Raw genomic sequence first — 23,444 nt, 5'->3', positions numbered from 1 at the left:
CAGTGGGTTATGTCTGTAGTTTCATACAGTTGAATATTATAGTCTTTGGTCACCTGATATCCAAGTTCTGTCTGATGATAGTTCTCTGGAGGACTTCCACAACTTGCTATAGTTGTTTCGTTATGGTCCATAACTTATCATTACACAGAAATACACAGTCTATGTGACTTCTAAAGAATTTCATCCATACGACTGTGGACACTTTCTTGAAGATCTGTTCTAGTTGATTATATACGTGGCTGTGGCTCGGATCTTTACACTCATTGGCATCACTTTCTGTATCTGGCACGGTTCTGAGACATTTCTTCTCCTCTTTTGACTAAATTGTTCTGACATTCTGAAGACTCTTTTCTTTGCATGTGGCTGGTGCTTCTTAGTACCTTCTTCCTTGTGTCATTTCTTATTGATGCTAATTGCCTGCATATAATCTACACTGAGATAGAACGGCTGCTCCAGTGAATTGGTTCAAGATGACCCTCAGGTTACCATGAACCATCAACATGAAGTCATATATCAACTTTCCAATGGCTGTGTCCTTTGACCTTGGATGACATTGAAAGGTCAAACGCAAGGTCAAACATTATGGAAACATTGCAAGAAAACGAAATAATTTACATAACTTGGTGTCAAACATAAGAGAAGCCATTCTTGCACTCTTTCCAATATTTTTTATTTTTTTTACACCATTAACTCAGGCTCAAATCTCTGCACACAGAATACAAATGAACGTGAATCTATGAGCAGAATCACTGTGCACGCCTCAGGTCTGGTATCTAACACACGAGATACCAGATACTTGAAATACTCTCGTATTATAAATAATGCCAGAGACCCCCTTTAACCCCCCCCCCCCACACACACACACGCACACAGAATACAGATTTATCATCACTGCACTGAAAAGTACTGTACAGCTGCATGCCTTTGCACAGCCCCATTCCACTGTTATATTTATTGGAGAGTGAACATAGTTTTGCCTATTTGTCTCCTTTACTTCTTAGATTTTTTTTTTCCTTCTCTATTTATTGTTGTTGTTTATGCACCAATGACACCAGATCAAATTCTTTGTATGTGATAACTTAATTGTCAATAAATTTGATTCTTCTGATTCTAGCACATGATGAACACAAACACAAAATAAAAAAGATATGTCTTTTATTTCTCAAAACACAGCAACTGAATGCTGCAAATTCTGAAATTGAAAATAATTCAGATTACAGTAACAGAGGACTTATACAAATGTGTCTGTGTGTGTACACACAGTAAAACCACTTTTAAATTCATGCAGCTTTAGACAAGTCAGGGATTGATACATTTAAAATTTGTTAAAAGTGATGATTATTAAGAAATCCCACAGTGTGATAAGTGTGAATACAGCAGGTCATCCTCATTAACAGAGTGGCAGTGGATCAAGGAGACAAGTGAGGGAAGCCACCAACTCTAAAGGAGTTACATGCCGGAGGCTGATTACTGTTTTAGGCACTGTACTGTATGTGCTCCAGGTTTAATGTGTCAAAAGATTTATTTTATACAATTAAATGTGCTGTTATCACCTGGAATGTCTCTTCTACACATTTTGATCCTGCCTTTAACAAAAATAATTAAAAAAAATCAGATGCCAATCATACATCAACCATACAATTTCATCAATTTACAGTGGCTTGCAAAAGCATTCAGCCCCTTGGTATTTCATCCATTTTAATCTGTTTATGCCATTTCAAATACAAAAAACAAATGAAGCTTTTCAGTATAAAAATTTCTAAAATTAAATTATCTTCCTTAAACTCAAAGCAAATCTCAACCACGTGACATAAATTAATTAAAAATCTAAAAGCCACGATGATGGGTTGCCTAAGTAATGGGCCCCTTTGGTATAATACCTGTAACTAACCAGTTTCATTGCTAGTTTTCTGTAGGCAAGTCAGGGGATGGATACGTGAACATTTCAAAGTCAGTGAATATGTCTTAAACTTTATTTACATCAGTTATGAAGAAATACAAACAGTATGACACTATGGTAAACCTGTATGGAATAGACAGTTCTCAAAAACTGAGTGACTGTGCAAGAAGTCTAAGAGTGAGGAAAGCCACCAAGACCCCCAGACAACCCAGAAGACATTTTAGGCTTCTGTGGCTGTGACTGGAGAAATTGTGAAGAGTGCATGTTTTGCATTTTGTATCTCCAGTTATACAGCTTCATGATGAAGTGGCACAGAGGAGGATTTTAGTAAAAAGACCTGAAAATTCAGCTACAATTTGCCAGAAGGTACATCTGACACACAAGCCTAGATTTAATGCTTTGGTGAAAGAAAATCCTCCTCTGCACCACTTCATCATGAAGCTGTATAACTGGGGATACAAAATGCAAAACATGTACTATGCACAATCTCTCTAGTCACAGACACAGAAGCCTGCAACAACTTCTCGGTTGTCTGGGTGTCTTGGTGGCTTCCCACACTCTACTCCTCCTTACACAGTCACTCAATTTTTGAGAACTGTCTACTCCACACAGATTTACCATAGAGTGCCATACCTTTTGTATTTCTTCATAATTGATGTAAATAAAGTTCAAGACATATTCAGTGACTTGGAAATGTTCATGTATCCATCCCCTGACTTGTCTGAAGAAAACTGGCAATAAAATTCATTACCAAAGGGGCTGATTACTTATGCAACCCATCATCTTGGCTTTTATGTTTTTAATTCATTTATATCAAATTGTAGAGATTTGCTTTCAGTTGGAGTCTAAGGAAGATCATTTTAGAAATTTTTATATTGAGAAGCTTGATTTACTTTTTGTATTTGAAATGCCATGAACAAATTAAAATGCGTGAAATACCAAGGGGCTGAATACTTTTGCAAGTCACAGTACATCTAAAAATGTCTAATTTTAAGATCATTCTTCTGCACTTCATTAATATTTTCTTTTTTAAACACAGCCTGATTCAAAGATTAAATTCTCAGTGTTTCAACAGTCCTTTACTTTCCAAAAATATGAAAGCACTTAACATTCAAGTGTATTAAAATAGAAGCAGTTTAGGTAACACGATGAAACTAACTTTTTTCAGACGTTAAAATCTAAAAACAACAAAAGAAATGCCATCCATGTTACGCCCTGGATTAGGTGAAATGCAGAAAAAATAGTAAGATTGAAAAGGTTAAAACAAATCCACAATCAATCAACGAAGTGGCTGTCCATATGTACCTGTAATGAGACCACAAAATTCTGTCTGTACGTAGCGGTTAACTATCCCACAGTGTTTGGGTTACATGTTATCACAAAGTCATTTGGAAGCTTGAGACACTGTGGCATAAGTGATCGGGCACCAGACATCTGACCCAAAGGCCATGGGCTCAAATACTAGTCATGTTTCGACACAACACGTTACACATTTTCTTCCACCCCCCAATTTCAAGTCTAAAATGCATAAATGACAATCATCATAACCATCAATAATTAAAAATATTTTGGAACCAGAGAAAGTGTTTGAGATCATCTGTTCAAAATTACAGTGCCCTCCAAAAGTACCAGTGCAAAATTACCAGAGGTCAATCATTTGGGTGAAGGTCACTGCGGGCAAATGTCAGATTACCATAGTAATTACCATCTTCATGACCACAGGTACTGCTACCTACAATATCCATTCATGCCATATCAATATCTACACAAAGTAATTAAACAAGAGACATGATGACACTTTGGTCCAACAAACTTTTAAAGTAAAAATAAAATCTAAATGCAACAATTATCCATCTTGTTTTACACTGGAATTCAAAAATCTGTTTTCTCTAATGGTCTGAAGGCATCATGGTCATGAGACCTCAAAGTTAAAACCAAAATGACAAAATATGCCAACGCACACACTGATGCAAATTCACAAGGTCAGATGCACGCCCACTGACACACATAAATAACAATGTGATTAATGATATGATCCCAAGAGGAAACATTCTCAACCAATCAGATGCTTTTACATTTTAATGTGTCCATTTGCATTTAGAGGTTCAACACAGTGCAGATTTCTGTTGTATCCTCAGCAGGTGATTTTTACTGAGGAGCTCAACTCAAAGGGCTGGTCAGGGCCTGCTGCTGCCATAACAACCTGTCACCATCTGACGCATTATCTGAGCAACAGCTCTTAAAAAACAAATCAAGCTGATGGAATGAAACACAAAGAACAGAGCTCAGTGTGACTGACGGCAGAAACGCATCAGGACCACCGACGATACAGAGAACAAAATGGTTAAAATAAAAATCCCCAACAAGGGAACTTATGTTATTTATATGCTCCTGACTGAGTACATATTTCTCAGATTATTTTGCTTTTAAGATGACATTGGCTGATAATCAGTGGCCCAAATAATCAGCCAGAGACAACTTTGTACAGAAGCTGGTTGTAACTTGTGTGTTCACACAGCTGTGGCTCCATTTGTTATAGGAATGTTTGTGGAATAATTGGCAATCTTAATTTTTTTAATAAAAACATCCTCACAGCTGTAGCGCATGCAGGCGTTTTTGGTCCTGTGTGTCTGTACATGTGTGAACAAAGTTACTCAAAGAGTTTTGATCCAATTTGTGCCAAAATTGGTGGCGTTGAGGGTCAGTCAAAGACAAAATTATTTGATTTGCACCTTTTTTGGTCACATGACCTGTGATTTTTGGTGATCTTGAGAGGTCAAACTGAAGGTCAATATTGTTTAAACTCTAAACCATTTGGAGCCATGGTGGAAGGGTTTGTGCATTAGTCAAATATTAAAGTGGTTCAGTCTTAGACAGAATTGATCGAGTATTAAGGCCACACAGAATCATTAATTATGGCAAAACTAAGTTACAAGGAAACAGTTTTCATGACTGTTTCAAAAACGTAATGTATGTTTTTTAATGTTCTGGTGTTGAAACATAGCTGAATGAACCAGGATCGCACTGGTTTTGTATTTAATTTTTAAATGCTACAGGCAGCGTAGGTTATGTACATGATAAAATACGCTCCTTGTTTTAATGCTGATGCTCACATTATTCAAACCTCACAATATCTACAATGTTCCTGTAACATTATTTTTCATGTGTGATAAAAGAAAATGCTACAAAAATAGCTTTCTTTATTGGTTGACGGGCGCTTCTTCATTGCCAGGCAGCATTTCGGAGTGAAAAAGGCATGATTTGAGGGGTTTCAACTTCAGGGGGTATGTATTGGGGGGGTTAGACTAGGTCATTTGGTCAATGATTTGTATGTTCTTGGTCATAATAAACGTCTCCATATTTTTAAGAGGGTATTTCAAAATATTTGTGCTAAGACCAACCCCTCTGTTAGCTGGTGGAGCTTTCTTTGTGACATTTTCATGATGTAGAGGTCATCCCCAACATGTTAAAAATATAAAAAAAAGAAACAAAGAATGAAAAGAAAAAACTCAGACATTTTAAAAACTCTGCCCACTGCCCAAACAGATCCAGGGTCAGTTTAAGCAGAGTCATTAAAAAACAGAGTTGAAAAAGAGTTCAAACACAATCCTCATCGCTGATGTCCAAAGCCACAAGGCCATGACATTTCCAGGGGAGGAGCTTAAACTCCTGTCAGGACTGTTCTCCAACCTCTTCGTTGATGACATGCTGGTATCCTTCTCTGTTACTCAACTCCTTCTGCCAACAAATGATGGTGAGAAGGACAATGATGAGGAGTAACAGTAGGCAGCCAGACACGGACAGAATGACAATAACTTCTGGAAATGGACAAACACAAAGAAGAATGGATTTAGAAGCAGAGAAAGGAGAAGAAAAACAGCAGACAAAAATTTGTCATGAGACAAGCAATCATATTTTTTCAACACATTTTTCACACATTTGATCATATTTAACCTTTGTTTCCTTTATCTGAAGGCACTTGACATTCTTTGGCCCTGTCATCTGATATTGAGGGCTTTGTAATTCTCACAAAGTCCTCTAGGGGGCACTGAAGGGAACATCCTGGCAGCTGCAGTGGGTACGGTTCCACAGAGGTGTCATTCCGGTAAAACATCAACACTGAAGCAGAACTGCGAGGACAAAAAAAACAAAAAAACAAAAAAAAAAAGTCTTATAAAAGGATTAGCAGGACGCAACTGTTTAAGAGCCCAGTTGTGTCTAAATATTAATGTACAATTAATAGCACTGACCTATAACCAGTGGTGGGCACAGATAACCAAAAAATTAACTTCGATAACAGATAATCAGATAACTGAAAAGTTATCTTCGATAAAGATAAAACAATAAACCACCCAAAAATGTATCGGAAGTTACAGATAACCGATAACACATAAATTCCAATATTGTCTCTGGGACATTTACAACTACTAATAAAACAAATTTAAGTTTTAATGCCACAATAGCTTCTAGTAATATTAAAAGTAACAACAGACCCAAACAATGAGACCACACTTTTGTCTTTGAACATTCTGCCCCTGCTGGAAGCGCTTGTTTACTACAGAGCTCCCAGCACAGAGGCACTCTCAGAGCAGCCATAAAGCCAACTCTCTATCAATCGCAACGCTCCGGTCAGGCGGAGGTCTTGAAAAATAAAGTCATGCTGACTTATGGTTTTGATTTATAAATAACATTAATACCGATAGAATAACTCCTTTAATGTCAATTCTGTCATTTGTACAAAGTTAAAATATAGCATATATCTTTTAATGTTGAATAATGCACTAATTCTGAGGTTCTGTAACAAACACAGACAGATCGCAAAGGATTCTGGGTAAAAGTGCCTCTGCTAAACACTGATTGGTTCAGTCATTCATTATGTAAACCAACACGTTAAAGTGACGCCTGTCATGTGTTGGTGTTTACAGATAAATGTGCTTTTGTAAAATATTCCATTTTTTTAATTTGTAAAAACAGGCATTTTTACGGAGCCCTGGAAGTGTCATCGCAAAATGTTTTGCATGTGGAGAGAATGTGCGCACGTTTTATGATGTTGTAAAACGTGGTTTACACTGTGCGAGATGATTTTTCATGCAGGAATTTTTTGGACTGAGTTTCAGGTTAATCGCGCGTCCTGCATCGTGTAGTGTACATGGAGTAACAAGCTGTGTTTAACATCTCAAGACCACCTCCTGATCGCCGATCGTATGGTCCAATGAAAATCAAACCTGTTACAACCGCTTGCACTGTGCCTGTGCAAACACAGCAGAGCTGTCTTGTAATGTTTTTGTTTTTTTTCTTGCTGTTGTTTTGTTTTGTTTTTAAACTTCATTTGTAAAAAAAAAAAAAAAAAAAAAAGCCATTTGCAAAGCCAAAAAGTTGATTTGGTGCCCACACGCTTAGTACTTAGGGTGAATACTGCCATGAACACTACTGGCCAGTAGATGGCAGTAGAGGCCTTGAAAACAAAATTCCAGATAATCCCTGTCTGCTACATTTAAAATGTGTGGAATTTAACAAACGCAAATACAATAACGTCTATAAACCCAGAATATATTCACAAGAGTTTTAGGCACTACAGTTTAATGCTGTTGTCCATGGAGCCTGAACAGAGTGTCTGAAATGCAATTGTCCTGTCGTGAACGTACTGAGATTACATCATCCTACCCATAATGCACTGCTGGGCACAGCATGTGCTCACAAAGCCTTAAAAATTAGCACATTACTTTAAAACTAAAATAAATATCTGATATTTTCACTTTATAAAACTTCAGACATGACAGTAATTTTAAATAACTTGTCCAAAATTAGTTTGGTTAAAATTTGAACCATAAATTAAAGATGTATGCCTCTGGATGACTTAGGTGATATTGCCAGCATATCAGTATAGTGTTAAAGAAAATTATTATTATTATTTTTTTTTTTTTTTTGGGACATTTCTTCTTTGTCTACAGAGGATAGAGACGCTTTTCATAGAAGCAGCTCTCTTCTGTTAGCAGAGGGTATAACTCTCCATTTGTTACACAACTTTTAACAAGTAAGTGCTGAACTGATTTTAAATTTTAAAAAAGCTTGTCACTGTTCAGCTTTGTTTACTTTGTATATGGGTCTAAAAGTTATCGGACAAAAATTAATCAGAAGATAATTGGTCAGATAATGGTTTTTAAAGTTATCTAAAAAGATAATCCAATAATGAAAACATTATCTTCGATAATTATCTGTTATCGGATTATCAGAAGTGTGCCCACCACTGCCTATATAGCACTTAGCAATCAGTGTCACGCGAAAGAAAATAAAAGATACGTTTACAGATTACAGTGATAATGTTCTCCAAGGTTTTCAACGTACTTCTGAAATCACACATCAAATGATAATTGTATTTTCTGTAACAACAATGCAACATGTATACAACATAGATAGATATTGCCGGGATTGCTTCCATTAAATCATCCAACGTTCATCATTGTGCAGTCTTATTATGAAAGAATGTTGGTACTGGACAAACAAGACATTTCAAAAATAAATGTAACAGCATTAATGAATGATTTCAACAATAAATTTACAAGTTGGTCTAGGCTAACTGATACCTGAAACACCAGCTCTACTCAAGGGCCTATCTGACACAAAATCCATAAAATGTTTCCCCAAAGGTATTGGGGAAAGGGGTTTCTGGAAAGGGGACATTATCCACTGACCATGTGCCCTTAAGGTACAGCTGTGTCACTGAACATTGGGCTGGACCATACCAATGCAGATGGACGAGCTGCAGAGTAATTTTTAAGGTAAGAACTGTTTGTGACTGTTGTGCTCTATATCCATGTGCTGTGATGCAGCTGGAGTTGATCCTTCTTTGTTTGTTATAGGGTTGGACAGTGTGTTTAGTATTTCTATTGTGTTTTTGTGTCAAACCACGAGTTGTTATGAATCGTAATGATTTAGTATCAGCAGATACATACAATGTTTCCCACAAATAATGGTGGGAAAAGTGCACAGTGTGAGGGTCATCTTACCCGTTGTCATTCATGTACAGCTCAAACATATGACAGGAGGCATATGGAGGCGATTTTCCATTGTACACATTCATGCTGGACTGAAGTCCGACCACAGTGCTGTCATGCTGTAGACCAAACATACACACAAATACATTAAACTGCACAGCTGTTGAGTTATTTCATGAAGTGTAACTCTTGTGTTAATCCTAGGTCTCACCGCTGACAACATCATCAGCTTCAGCTTCTGTTCGGAATTTGAAACGGCCATTTTGGAAAGATTTTTTAGTATTTCACCCAACAGGACACCTGAAAGGCAGACAACAGTGGTTTTTACACAAAGAGGAAACCTGTGCAAAATGCATCTGACTGAGAAACAACAAAAACGCATAACATGGACAAATGGTAAATGGACTGCATTTATATAGTGCTTTTCCACCTGCATCAGATGCTCAAAGCGCTTTACAAATAATGCCTCACATTCACCCTGATGTGAGGGTGCTGCCATACAAGGCGCTCACTACACACCGGGAGCAATAGGGGATTAAAGACCCGAAGGGCCCTTTGAGATTATTCAGTCAGGCTGGGATTTGAACCGAGGATCTTCTGGTCTCAAGCCCAACGCCTTAACCACTAGACCAGGGGTGGGCAATTAATTTTTAGAAGGGGCCACATAGGGAACCTGAATTATGTCCGAGGGCCACAGCATCGATAACTCGGCTGTCTCTCATTATAAATTTTACAAAAATTACCTATTTAATAGCTTTTATAGGTAATTTTTATTATTGTAATAAAATGTAAATACAAGGTTGGGTAGGATTACTTTGAAATGTAATCCAAAAGTAATCGGATTACATGTAATCCAAATGTATGTACATACATACATGTAATCCACATGTATTCTTTCAAAGTAATCCTACCCAAGCCTGTGTAAACATTTAATTATACCTAAATAAACCTCTCTAATGACTTGCAACACACAAGCTTAACATTTTTAATATATGTAATAATAATCACAGACCTCACGAGGGCCCGACAGAGGCCGCATGTGGCCCCCGGGCCGCAGTTTGCCCAGGTCTGCACTAGACCATCACCTCCCCCAAGCATGTGCAAAGTGCAAGATAGAGTGTGCAAAGTGAATGGCTTCAAGATTATTAACTGCAACAAATACGTTTTTTGTTTTGGGGTTTGTTTGTTTTATTCCAAAGAACCCAAAGCAAACTTAATGATCTGTAAATGATGCTTGTAGAGAAGAATCTCTTGCAGAGAAGAAATCTTTAATCTCTACAAGAGTCAACACAGAAGTCAGAATACCAGAGCAAGAATTTTGGCTGAGGAAGCTTCTCGTGTCAAGCAACCCAGTCAAGCCGAAAATTCAAGCTTCTCTACTATCTACCATGCAAAGTGAAAGCCAGGCATCAACAACATCCAGAAACACCACCGCCTTCTCTGGGCCTGAGCTCATTTGAAATGGACAGATGCAAAGTGGAAAAGTGTGCTGTGGTCTGATGAGTCCACATTTCAGATTGTTTTTGGAAATCATGGACGTCGTGTCCTCCGGACAAAAGAGGAAAAGATCATCCAGACTGTTACCAGCGCAAAGTTCAAAAGCCAGCATCTGTGATGGTATGGGGGTGTGATAGTGCCCATGGCATGGGCAACTTACACATCTGTGATGGCACCATCAATGCTGTAAGGTACATCCAGGTTTTGGAGCAACACATGCTGCCATCTGAGCAACGTCTTTTTCAGGGACGTCCCTGCTTATTTCTGCAAGACAATGGCAAGCCACATTCTGCATGTGTTACAGCAGCGTGGTTTCAAAGTAAAAGAGTGCAGGTACTAGACTGGCCTGCCTACAGTCCAGACCTGTTGCCCACTGAAAATGTGTGGTGCATTATGAAGCGCAAAATATGATAGCAGAGACCCCAGACTGTTGAACAACTGAAGTTGTACATCAAGTAATAATGGGAAAGAATTCCACCTACAAAGCTTCAACAATTAGTGTCCTCAGTTCCCAAACACTCATTGAGTGTTGTTAGAAGGAAAGGTGATGTAACACCAGTGGTGGGCACAGATAACCAAAAAATTAACTTTGATAACAGATAATAAGATAACTTAATAATAAGTAATTTTAAATAACTTGTCCAAAAGGAGTAGGTTAAAATTTGAACCATAAGTTAAAAATGTATGCCTCTGGATGACTTGGTGATATTGCGATCATATCAGTATGGTGTTAAAAGAAATTTTTTTTGATATCCAGTTCTCCTTTGCTTACAGAGGATAGAACAACATACCTATTAGGAAACTTTCAACAGGTAGGTCTCAACTGCTTTAATAGTTTAAAAAAAGTTTTTCACTGTTCAGTTTAGTTTACTACGTTATCGGTCTAAAAGTTATCAGACTGCAATTCATCGGAAGATAATTAGTCCGATGATGTTTTTTAAATTTATCTAAAAAGATAATCCGATAATGAAAACATTATCTTCGATAATTATCTGTTATCTGATTATTGGAAGTGTGCCCACCACTGTGTAACACAGTGGTAAACATACCACAGTCCCAGCTTTTTTGAACATGTTGCAGGCATCCATTTCAAAATGAGCAAATATTTGCACAAAACAATAAAGTTTATCAGGTTGAACATTAAATATCTTGTCTTTGTGGTGTATTCAATTGAGTATAGGTTGAAGAGGATTTGCAAATCATTGTATTCTGTTGTCATTTACATTTTACACAACATCCCAACGTCATTGGAATTGGGGTTGTTTCTAATATCTGGTTTGGTTCTCAGAAAGCATTTATGATTTGAAGGAAGTAACCAGGTGGATACTTACTGAATTAAAAACATGACAACCATGAAACATGTTTCCATCCCGGTTACTATGTACAGGCAACTGCATTATAAGTATGATAATAGAAAATATGAAGCATTAAACAAAAGATATTAAAAAAGAAGATGAACAAAGGATATTAAAATTAGAACAAATACTACCCACCTCCTTGTAGCCGGCTCTTCTCCTGTTGTTTGTAGAGTCCAAATATTACCTGAGACAAATCACACATCAGCATCACGTGACATAGCACAACAAAATCCCACAACAACATTTTGGTTTTACCTGGAAGTTGAAATTATGGAGTTTAGCAAGGGTTTGCATAACATCAGCAGTCACCCAGTCAGGAGCTGACATGCTATGACGGGACTGAACACACAGATACAACAACAACAACAAAAGACAAAATGAATAATGATAAAACCATGAAACCACCTGTCAACAAACAGCAAAATCTGAATTCCTATAGGTGGATGATCCTCTGTGTTGATGAGGTCACTGCCATCACTCAGGCTCTGTTATAGACTTCTTGTTAAATTCTTATCCATTATGTTGAAGAGTCATTCCATGTCAATTCAATGAATATTTGAGGGGCCTCACGCACTTTGTCTCAGATTTTCTTTAAATTTTAATCAAATATTCCCAGACTATTCAGAACAACAAATCTGAAGTTTGAGGCCTGTAGGCCAAGTAGTTTCTGAGATATGGCCAATTGAGTGTGCATGGGGTTTGCTGTTTTTTTAGGCAAATATTATGGCCGTCATTTCTCGAGCCATGTTCTAGGTAGAACATCTCAGCAAATAATGGACTTAGATGCCTGAAATTTTCTGTGGCAGTTGTCATGGACACCCAGACTTGGACTATAGTCAAACAACAGACATTGACACTAAACTGTGAAGTTTATGTATGCTCAAACTATGGAAAATATTAAATTGACCATTGCGAGCATCCATGTTTGAGACACTGAAGCATACCATTACACTGAAAGAAGCCTTTCCATTTCTTGGCTCCTTAATGCCAGCTATACTGGCTATGAAATATGTCAATTTGGCATATCTGTGGTAAACAGTTATTGTGGGAGAAACCTCTGAAATCTGAAAAAAACATTTGTGGTCAAATTTTATTAGAAGAAAAGCTCATGTGGGCAGTAAATAAAACTCTTCAAACTGATTCCATTTTGAAGGTATTGATATTTACTTTATGTGTTATAAATATGGCCTTCTTTATGAAACTCCTTCCTGGTTAATTTAAGCATCCAATTATGGCTAATTTGTGCACTCGCGAATATTTCTAGTGCTGAAATGACAATTTCATTTTAACTGTGTGCACACACTGCATTCATATGAATCAAGGCACACCCCAGAATGCTTGCACATAGATCTGCCAGGGGGATTCCCCAAGGTTTTCACAGATACTAGGCACTAACACACCCCCAAACCATCACAGATGCTGGCATTTGAACTTTCCAATGGTAACAAACTGGATGGTCTTTTTCCTCTTTTGTCCGGAGGACACAACATCCATGATTTCAAAAAACAATTTGAAATGTGGACTCATCAGACCACAGCACACTTTTCCACTTTGCATCTGTCCATTTTAAATGAGCTCGGGCGCAGAGAATGCAGCAGTGTTTCTGTATATTGGTAATGTATGGCTTTCGCTTTGCATGGTAGAGTTTTAACTTGCACTTGTAGATGCTGCGACGAAATGTGTTAACTGACAAAGGTTTTCTGAAGTGTTCCTGAGGCCACACGGTAAGATCCTTTACACAATGTCTGTTTTTAATGCAGTGCCACCTGAGAGTTCGAAGGTCACGGGTATTCAAGGTTGGTTTTCAGCCTTGCCACTTACGTGTAGAAAGTTTCCAAATTCTCTGAATCTTCTGATTATATTATGGACTGTAGATGATGGAATCCCTAAATTCCTTGCAAGTGAATGTTGAGAAACATTGTTCTTAAACTGTTGGACTATTTTTTCAGGCAGCTGTTCACAAAGTGGTGATCCTTGGCCCAACTTTGCTTCTGAACGGCTGAGCCTTTTGGAGATGCTCCTTTTATACCCAATCGTGACACTCACAATTAGTGTCCTCAGTTCCCAAATGCTTATTGAGTGTTGTTAGAAGGAAAGGTGATGTATAAAGAGGATTTGCAAATCATTGTATTCAATTTTTATTTACATTTCACACAACGTCCCAACTTCATTGGAATTGGGGTTGTAAGAATAAACATGAACAATTAACACAATGTAAATGTGTACAATATGTAGTATACAGGAATGCTGAAGAGGGGAAACTGAAACAATGTAATGCTGATCCATATCTAAAAGAATTATCTACATCACAGAGAAAAAGCAAGAAAAGGTGCAAAATCAAGAAATTAAAAAAAAAAAAAGAGAAAATTTCAAGGGGACCCAATTGTCTCACACTCTCATGAGCGTCACTAGCTTAGCTTATGGCGAACTAAAAGTGGACACTCTCGTGATGGCCGAACTGTCCAGTTTCTGGGTGTTCTGTGTTAGTCCGCGCCCGATGTGCTTGATGAATTCCTGCACAAAAAGTAGTTGCCAGATAATGTGCCACCGTGGTGAGAGATGACAGTCAGGAAGAGCGTGGTGGTGTCTGCGGTGGAATTCAGGGGGTGCATGGGGAAGTTTGGTGTGGAAGCAAGGACGGGCGTGGCACAACTGGTTGTGGAGGCTGCTGCCAGGATGAGTGAGGGGACAGCCAAGGTGGTTGTTGGGTTGTGGACTGCTGTGTAGGCTGCCAACAATCGTGATGTGGCGTGGACAGTGTGAGCTTTTGAAGGGCTGTTGGGTGCTGCTACAGGTGCTGCCACGACTGATCCAGGTGTTCTTGATGTGGGGGTCTGCTGGTGTGACGGCTGCTGGTGTGTAGACGGCTGTAGCAGCTCTGGGGAGGTGTATTTGTGCACCACATTGAGGCACTCGATCTGGAACATGTGCCAGGAGGTTACAGGTATCGACTGCATTAGGCCTTCCAGCAGACTTGCAAAATCATGTACAACTCTACTCTGGCCAGTGAGTCGTGAGTGCAGTGTTGGTGTCTTTTTTCAGCATCTGCAAGATACATGAAATGTCACATAAGATTTTGTCCCATCAAACACAATAAAATCACATAACATATAACAATTTTTTTCTTACCTGCACAAATGTTGCTCTCAGTTCTGGATTACTGATTAGACCAGCAGCATACTGCGTTTCCTTCAGCTTGGAGGTTTGCTGTTTTTGGTTGGGTTCTTCAGTGCCAAGGGAAGAAATATCACTATCATCTTGAAACATGTACTACCAAGCGAACGCATATGTGCCACATTGTTTCATTTATTCAGAAAAAAGGCGACAAATTAATTCGCCGGAGAGTAAAATAATGGCTAGAAATAATAAGCACACCGCTGTCTTCAATACATTTCCCAGGATGCTTGGCACATGAATAGCAATCCAATCGAGTTATAGTGGGATTAAAAAGTATTTAGTCAGCCCCTGATTGTGCAAACTCTCCTACTTAGAAAGACGAGAGAGGTCTGTAATTTTTAACATAGGTACACTTCTACTATGAGAGACAAAATGAGAAAAAAAAATACAGGAAATCACATTGTAGGATTTTTAAAGACTATTTGTAAATTATGGTAGAAAATAAGTATTTGGTCATCCACAAACAAGCAAGATTTCTGGCTCTCACAGACCAGAAACTTCTTCTTTAAGAAGCTCTTCTGTCCTCCACTCATTACCTGTATTAATGGCACCTGTTTGAATTTGTTATCTGCATAAAAGACACCTGTCCACAACCTCAAACAGTCAGACTCAACCATGGCCAAGACCCAAGAGCTGTCGAAGGACACCAGGAAGAAAATTGTAGACCTGCATCAGGCTGGGAAGAGTGAATCTACAATAGTCAAGCAGGTTGGTGTTAATAAATCAACTGTGGGAAGACATACAAGAAAATGGAAGACATACAAGACCATTGATAATCTCCCTCGATCTGGGGCTCCACAAAGATGTCATCCCGTGGGGTCAAAATGATCATGAGAACGGTGAGCAAAAATCCCAGAACTACATGGAAGGACCAGATGAACAGTGGTGGGCACAGTTCCGATAATCCGATAACAGATAATTATCGAAGATAATGTTTTCATTATCAGATTATCTTTTTAGATAACTTTAAAAACCATTATCGGACCAATTATCTTCCGATTAATTTTTGTCCGATAACTTTTAGACCGATAAACAAAGTAAACAAAGCTGAACAGCAACAAGCACTTTTAAAATTTAAAATGAGTTCAGCACCTACCTGTTAAAAGTTTTGTAACAAATGTACAGTTATACCCTCTGCAAACAGAAGAGAGCTGCTTCTATGAAAAGCATGTCTATCCTCTGCAGACAAAGGAGAACAGGTCATAAAAAAAAACAACACTATTGCCTTTAACACCATACATAAATGCTGGCAATATCACCTAAGTCATCCAGAGGCATACATTTTTAACTTATGGTTCAAATTTTAACCAAACTAATTTTGGACAAAAAATTTTTTTTTGCACAAAAAGTAGTTCCCAGATAATGTGCCACCGTGGTGAGAGATGAGAGTCAGGAAGAGCATGGTGGTGTCTGCAGTGGAATTCAGGGGGTGCGTGGAGGAATTTGGTGTGGAAGCCAGGACAGGCAAGGCACAACTGGTTGTGGAGGCTGCTGCCAGGATGAGTGAGGGGCCAACCAGGGTGGTTGTTGGGTTGTGGACTGCTAGTTAAAATTAGTTTTTAACCAAACTAATTTTGGACAATCCTCCTGTGGGTTCACCACCTGCAGAGGCGGACATGGGGGTTGGGTGCAGAGAGGATTGGGTGGCGGTCGAGGGCAGGTGGCCCAGCGGCCCGGTCCATGCTCACAGCCCCTGGCTGTTGGGACGTGGAATGTCACCTCGCTAGGGGGGAAGGAGCCTGAGCTTGTGCGGGAGGTTGAGAGATACTGACTAGAGATAGTCGGGCTCACCTCCATGCACAGCTTGGGCTCTGGTACCCAACTCCTGGAGAGGGGCTGGACACTTCATTTTTCTGGCGTTGCCCACGGGGAGAGGCGGAGAGCTGGGGTCGCATTGCTTATTGCTCCCTAGCTCAGTCGCCACGTGTTGGAGTTCACTCCGGTGAACGAAAGGGTCGCGTCCCTACGCCTTTGGGTCGGGGACAGGTCTCTCACCGTTGTCTCGGCCTACAGGCCAAGCAGCAGTGCAGAGTACCCGACCTTTCTGGAGTCCCTGGGAGGGGTACTAGATAGCGCTCCGACTGGGGACTCCATTGTTCTCCATAAGTGCACGTGGCACCAGGACACCCTGAGCCGGAGGTCGATGATCAACTTTGTAGCCGTATCATCTGACCTTTGGCCACGTGTCTCGGACACTCGAGTGAAGAGAGGGGCAGAGCTGTTGACCAATCACCACCTGGTGGTGATTTGGATCCGCTGGGAGGGGAGGAAGCCGGTCAGACCTGGCAGGCCCAAACGTATCGTGAGGGTCTGCTGGCAATGACTGGCGGAACCCTCTGTCAGCAAGGTCGTCAACTCCCACCTCCGGGAGAGCTTCTCCCAGATTCCGGAGAGGAGGATTCGACCGATGGTTGAACCTCGGATTCAGGAGGAGCAGTGTGGTTTCTGTTCTGGTCGCGGCACACTGGACCAGCTCTACACGCTCCATCGGGTGCTCGAGGGTTCATGGGAGTACGCACAACCAGTCCACATGTGTTTTGTGGATCTGGAGAAGGCGTTCGACCGTGTCCCTCGGGGCACCCTGTGGAGAGTGCTCCGGGAGTATGGCGTCCGGGGTCCTTTGCTAAGGGCTATCCGGTCCCTGTACGACAGCAGCAGGAGCTTGGTTCGCATTGCCGGTAGTAAGTCAAACCTGTTTCCAGTGCACATTGGCCTCCACCAGGGCTGCCCTTTGTCACCGGTTCTGTTCATTATTTTTATGGACAGAATTCCTAGGCACAGCCAGGGTGTAGAGGGGGTCTGGTTTGGGAACAACAGAATCTTGTCTCTGCTGTTTGTGGACGATGTGGTTCTGTTGGCTTCGTCAAATCAGGACCTTCAGCGTGCACTGGGGCGGTTTGCAGCCGAGTGTGAAGCGTCCGGGATGAAAATCAGCACCTCCAAATCCGAGGCCGTGGTTCTCGACCGGAAAAAGGTGCTTTGCCCTCTTCAGGTCGGTGGAGTGTCCTTGCCTCAAGTGGAGGAGTTTAAGTATCTCGGGGTCTTGCTCACGAGTGAGGGACGGATGGTGCGTGAGATCGTTAGACGGATTGGTGCAGCATCTGCAGTGATGCGGTCGCTGTATCGGACCGTCGTGGTGAAGAGAGAGCTGAGTAGGGGGGCAAAGCTCTCGATTTACCGATCGATCTACGTTCCAATCCTCACCTATGGTCATGAGATTTGGCTCATGACCGAAAGAACGAGATCGCGAGTACAAGCGGCCAAGATGAGTTTCCTCCGCAGGGTGGCTGAGCACTCCCTTAGAGATAGGTTGAGGAGCTCGGTCACTCGGGAGGAGCTCGGAGTCGAGCCGCTGCTCCTCCACGTCAAAAGGAGTCAGTTGAGGTGGCTCGGGCATCTTTTTCGGATGCCCCCTGGACGCCTCGCTGGAGAGGTGTTCCGGGCACATCCCATTGGGAGGAGGTCCCGGGGAAGACCCAGGACACGCTGGAGGGACTACATCTCTCGGCTGGCTTGGGAACGCCTTGGGGTTCCCCCAGAGGAGCTGGGAGAGGTGTGTGTGGATCAGGAGGTCTGGCCGACTTTGCTTGAGCTGCTGCCCCCGCGACCCGATTCCGGATAAAGCGGAAGAAAATGGATGGATGGATGGAATAATTTTGGACATGTTATTTAAAATTACTGTCATGTCTGAAGTTTTATAAAGTGAAAATATCAGATATATGTTTTAGTTTTAAAGTAATGTGCTAATTTTTAAGGTTTTGTGAGCACATGCTGTGTCCAGCAGTGCATTATGGGTAGGATTATGTAATCTCAGTACGTTCACAACAGGACAAATGCATTTCAGACACTCTGTTCAGGCTCCACGGACAGCAGCATTAAACTCTCGTGAATATATTCTCTGGGTTTATAGACGTTGTTATTGTATTTGCGTTTGTTAAATTCCACGCATTTTAAATGTAGCAGACACGGATTATCTGGAATTTTGTTTTCAAGGCCTCTACTGCCATCTACTGGCCAGTAGTGTTCATGGCAGTATTCACCCTAAGTACTAAGCATCTGGGCACCAGTAGATGGCAGTGTTCTATTTATTTTGACCCCGGTTATGTCAGATGATTGTCAAATCAACTTTTTGGCTTTGCAAATGGCTTTTTTTTTTTTTTTTTTTTTTACACAAATTAAGTTTAAAAACAATACAACAGCAAAAAAAACAAACAAAAAAAAAACATTACAAGACAGCTCTGCGGTGTTTGCACAGGCACAGTGCGAGCGGTTGGACGCTTGTAGCCCCTCAGCAACAGGATAACCTCACGATGGCCGACCAGAATAATATCAAACGGGTTTGATTTTCATTCGACCATACGATCAGCGATCAGGAGGTGGTCGTGAGATGTTGAACTTAGCTTGTTACTCCATGTACACTACACAATGCAGGAAGTGCGATTAACCTGAAATGTGTTTTTTGTGCTGGAAGGTGTGTAGTAAAAAAGAACTTCCAGCAGGGGCAGGATGTTCAAAGACAAAAGTGTGGCCTCATTGTTTGGTTCTGTTGTTACTTTTAATTCTAGTAGAAGCTATTGTGGCATTAAAACTCACATTCAGTTTATTAGTAGTTGCAAATGTACCAGAGACAATATAGGAATTTATCTGTTATCTGTAACTTCCGATACATTTTTGGGTGGTTTATCGTTTTATCTTTATCAAAGATAACTTTTAAGTTATCTGATTATCTGTTATCGAAGTTAATTTTTTGGTCATCTGTGCCCACCACTGCTGATGAATAACCTGCAGAGAGCTGGGACCAAAGTAACAAAGGCTACCCTCAGTAACACACTGCGCCAAGTGGGACTCAAATCCTGCAGTGTAGGGCGTGTCCCCTCTGCTTAAGCCAGTACATGTCCAGGCCCATCTGAAGTTTGCCAGAGGGTATATGGATGATCCAGAAGAGGATTAGGAAAATATCACGTGGTCAGATGAAACCAAAATAGCAACTTTTGGTAAAAACTCAACTTGTCGTGTTTGGAGGAAGGAGAATGCTGAGTTGCATGTGAAGCATGGAGGTGGAAACATCATGCTTTGGGGCTGTTTTTCTGCAAAGGGGACAGGACGACTGATCCGTGTTAAGGGAAGAATGAACGGGGCCATGTATCATGAGATTTTAAGCCAAAACCTCCTTCCATCAGTGAGAGCATTGAAGATGCAACGTGGCTCGGTCTTCCAGCATGACAATGATCCCAAACACACCACTCGGGCAACGAAAGAGTGGCTCCGTAAAAAGCATTTCAAGGTCCTGGAGTGGTCTAGCCAGTCTTCAGACCTCAACCCCATAGAAAATTTGTGGAGGGAGTTAAAAGTCCGTGTTGCCCAGCAACAGCCCCAAAACATCACTGCTCTAGAGGAGCTCTGCATGGAGGAATGGGCCAAAATACCAGCTACAGTGTGTGCAAACCTGGTGAAGACTTACAGCAAACGTTTGAGCTCTGTCATTGCCAACAAAGGTTATGTTACAAAGTATTGAGTTGAACTTTTGTTATTGACCAAATACTTATTTTCCACCATAATTTACAAATAAATTCTTCAAAAGTCCTACAATGTGATTTCCTGGATTATTGTTTCTCATTTTGTCTCTTATAGTTGAAGTGTACGTATGTTGAAAATTACAGACCTCTCTCATCTTTCTCAGTAGGAGAACTTGCACAATCAGGGCCTGACTAAATACACTCAACAAAAATATAAATGCAACACTTTTGGTTTTGCTCCCATTTTGTATGAGATGAACTCAAAGATCTAAAACTTTTTCCACATACACAATATCACCATTTCCCTCAAATATTGTTCACAAACCAGTCTAAATCTGTGATAGTGAGCACTTCTCCTTTGCTGAGATAATCCATCCCACCTCACAGGTGTGCCATATCAAGATGCTGATTAGACACAATGATTAGTGCACAGGTGTGCCTTAGACTGTCCACAATAAAAGGCCACTCTGAAAGGTGCAGTTTTGTTTTATTGGGGGGGGATACCAGTCAGCATCTGGTGTGACCACCATTTGCCTCATGCAGTGCAACACATCTCCTTCGCATAGAGTTGATCAGGTTGTCAATTGTTGCCTGTGGAATGTTGGTCCACTCCTCTTCAATGGCTGTGTGAAGTTGCTGGTTATTGGCAGGAACTGGTACACACTGTCGTATACGCCAGTCCAGAGCATCCCAAACATGCTCAATGGGTGACATGTCCGGTGAGTATGCCGGCCATGCAAGAACTGAGACATTTTCAGCTTCCAAGAATTGTGTACAGATCCTTGCAACATGGGGCCGTGCATTATCCTGCTGCAACATGAGGTGATGTTCTTGGATGTATGGCACAACAATGGGCCGCAGGATCTCGTCACGGTATCTCTGTGCATTCAAAATGCCATCAATAAAATGCACCTGTGTTCTTCGTCCATAACAGACGCCTGCCCATACCATAACTCCACCACCACAGGCCACTCGATCCACAACATTGACATCAGAAAACCGCTCACCCGCATGACGCCACACACTCTGTCTGCCATCTGCCCTGGACAGTGTGAACCGGGATTCATCCGTGAAGAGAACACCTCTCCAACGTGCCAAACGCCAGCGAATGTGAGCATTTGCCCACTCAAGTCGGTTACGACGACGAACTGGAGTCAGGTCGAGACCCCGATGAGGACGACAAGCATGCAGATGAGCTTCCATGAGACGGTTTCTGACAGTTTGTGCAGAAATTCTTTGGTTATGCAAACTGATTGTTTCAGCAGCTGTCCGAGTGGCTGGTCTCAGACGATATTGGAGGTGAACATGCTGGATGTGGAGGTCCTGGGCTGGTGTGGTTACACGTGGTATGCGGTTGTGAGGCTGGTTGGATGTACTGCCAAATTCTCTGAAATGCCTTTGGAGACGGCTTATGGTAGAGAAATGAACATTCAATACACGAGCAACAGCTCTGGTTGACATTCCTGCTGTTAGCATGCCAATTGCACGCTCCCTCAAATCTTGCGACATCTGTGGCATTGTGCTGTGTGATAAAACTGCACCTTTCAGAGTGGCCTTTTATTGTGGGCAGTCTAAGGCACACCTGTGCACTAATCATTGTGTCTAATCAGCATCTTGATATGGCACACCTGTGAGGTAGGATGGATTATCTCAGCAAAGGAGAAGTGCTCACTATCACAGATTTAGACTGGTTTGTGAACAATATTTGAGGGAAATGGTGATATTGTGTATGTGGAAAAAGTTTTAGATCTTTGAGTTCATCTCATACAAAATGGGAGCAAAACCAAAAGTGTTGCATTTATATTTCTGTTGAGTGTACTTTCTTGCCCCGCTGTATGTAGTTCCTTTCGTCTTGTCATAGTAACGTCTTTTACGACATTCAGAAAGCATAAGTAACCATATGAAGCAAAAAAAAAAACAACTGTAGTAAATCAACCCTTGGAGGTATACAGTAGAAGAACTGGTCGTCCTGCGTGGTTTTGATCAACTACATTTCACAGCATGCACTGCGTACAAGCTAACAAAATGGTGGGCACAGGGGATTATGAAAATCTACGTTGATCGTTTAGGAGTCTTGCTTAAACATATACAACTCAACAAACACTTAAATGGTGGCATCACCTAACAGTTAAAATAACTAGACAAATATGCCAGGGCTAAAAAAAATAATGAAGCGGACACACTTGTACTAAGCAGTTGTGTTCTGGACTACATTTCACAGCTTGCTTTGTGCAGAATAAGTACAAAATGCTGCAACAGCAAAGTTTAGAGAGAAATACACGATAACCGTGTACGGCTATGGTATAAACATGCAGTGCCAAGCAAAATAACACTTACCACTAGCAGGTGGGTCTTGTTTTGCCCCTGACGCTGTCCACAGCCTCGTCTTTGCCGGAAGATTGAGCAAATCTTTCTGCCTGTTATCCTACAGCTGGGGATGCCACTACACGAAGTCGCCGAGCTTCTTGCTTGCCTCATCTGCCCAGCTGTATTCAGGGATTTCTTTCTTGCTGGCCCGGCTCTTTTTCATTGGCTGGGCCTCCTCCGGTGTCTCTTCTTGGGGGCCCACCACATCCAAACTTTCGGAGTGCTCCATCTCCACCACATCTGACTCCGGCTGTTCCTCGTCCTCACTCACATCCTCTAGTCTTCCTGCTGCTACTCACACAATTTGCTGTTTTCTCGGCATTTTCAAAATTGTTGCTCGTCGCTGTTGAAATGAAAACTTTTGCAGGCAGACTTGTTATATACGCACCGGCCAGCGCGCGATTGTTGGCGACTGGCGCGTGAACATTGCGCCCATTGCTGATTGGTGCGTCAGCAGTACGCGGTGGCCTTTGAACAGCACGTGAACAAAGTATGAACCAGACGTGTATAAGAGTGAAAAGACCGTAACCTGCGCACAGAATTCAAGGCGACTGCGAACTTAATGGGAACACTTCATCCCACTCCACTTCCCCCACACTGCAAGACACCCAGTTGCACGTGAAAGTTTTGCAAC

The 23,444-nt window shown here is 41.2% G+C and overlaps 1 protein-coding gene across 1 annotated transcript in view; it reads right to left on the bottom strand.

Annotated features, from left to right (window-relative positions):
* Window positions 1-2,935: 2,935 nt before the first annotated feature.
* Window positions 2,936-23,444, bottom strand: part of LOC117515554 (lysosomal acid phosphatase-like) — a 91,486-nt gene continuing 70,977 nt past the window's right edge. Inside the window, exons 8-13 of the mRNA XM_034176168.1 lie at window positions 12,006-12,089; window positions 11,886-11,934; window positions 9,107-9,195; window positions 8,908-9,014; window positions 5,855-6,030; window positions 2,936-5,718 (exon numbers count right to left, since the gene is read on the bottom strand). Of these exons, the coding sequence (XP_034032059.1) occupies window positions 5,573-5,718; window positions 5,855-6,030; window positions 8,908-9,014; window positions 9,107-9,195; window positions 11,886-11,934; window positions 12,006-12,089 (651 nt within the window). The 3' untranslated portion in view covers window positions 2,936-5,572. The remainder of the gene's footprint in view (window positions 5,719-5,854; window positions 6,031-8,907; window positions 9,015-9,106; window positions 9,196-11,885; window positions 11,935-12,005; window positions 12,090-23,444) is intronic.

Source organism: Thalassophryne amazonica, chromosome 1 (assembly GCF_902500255.1).
Source record: "Thalassophryne amazonica chromosome 1, fThaAma1.1, whole genome shotgun sequence".
Classification (NCBI taxonomy): Eukaryota; Metazoa; Chordata; class Actinopteri; order Batrachoidiformes; family Batrachoididae; genus Thalassophryne; species Thalassophryne amazonica.
The sequence above is the reverse complement of the archived record's forward strand: the minus strand, read 5'-3'. Positions and strand labels throughout refer to the sequence as shown.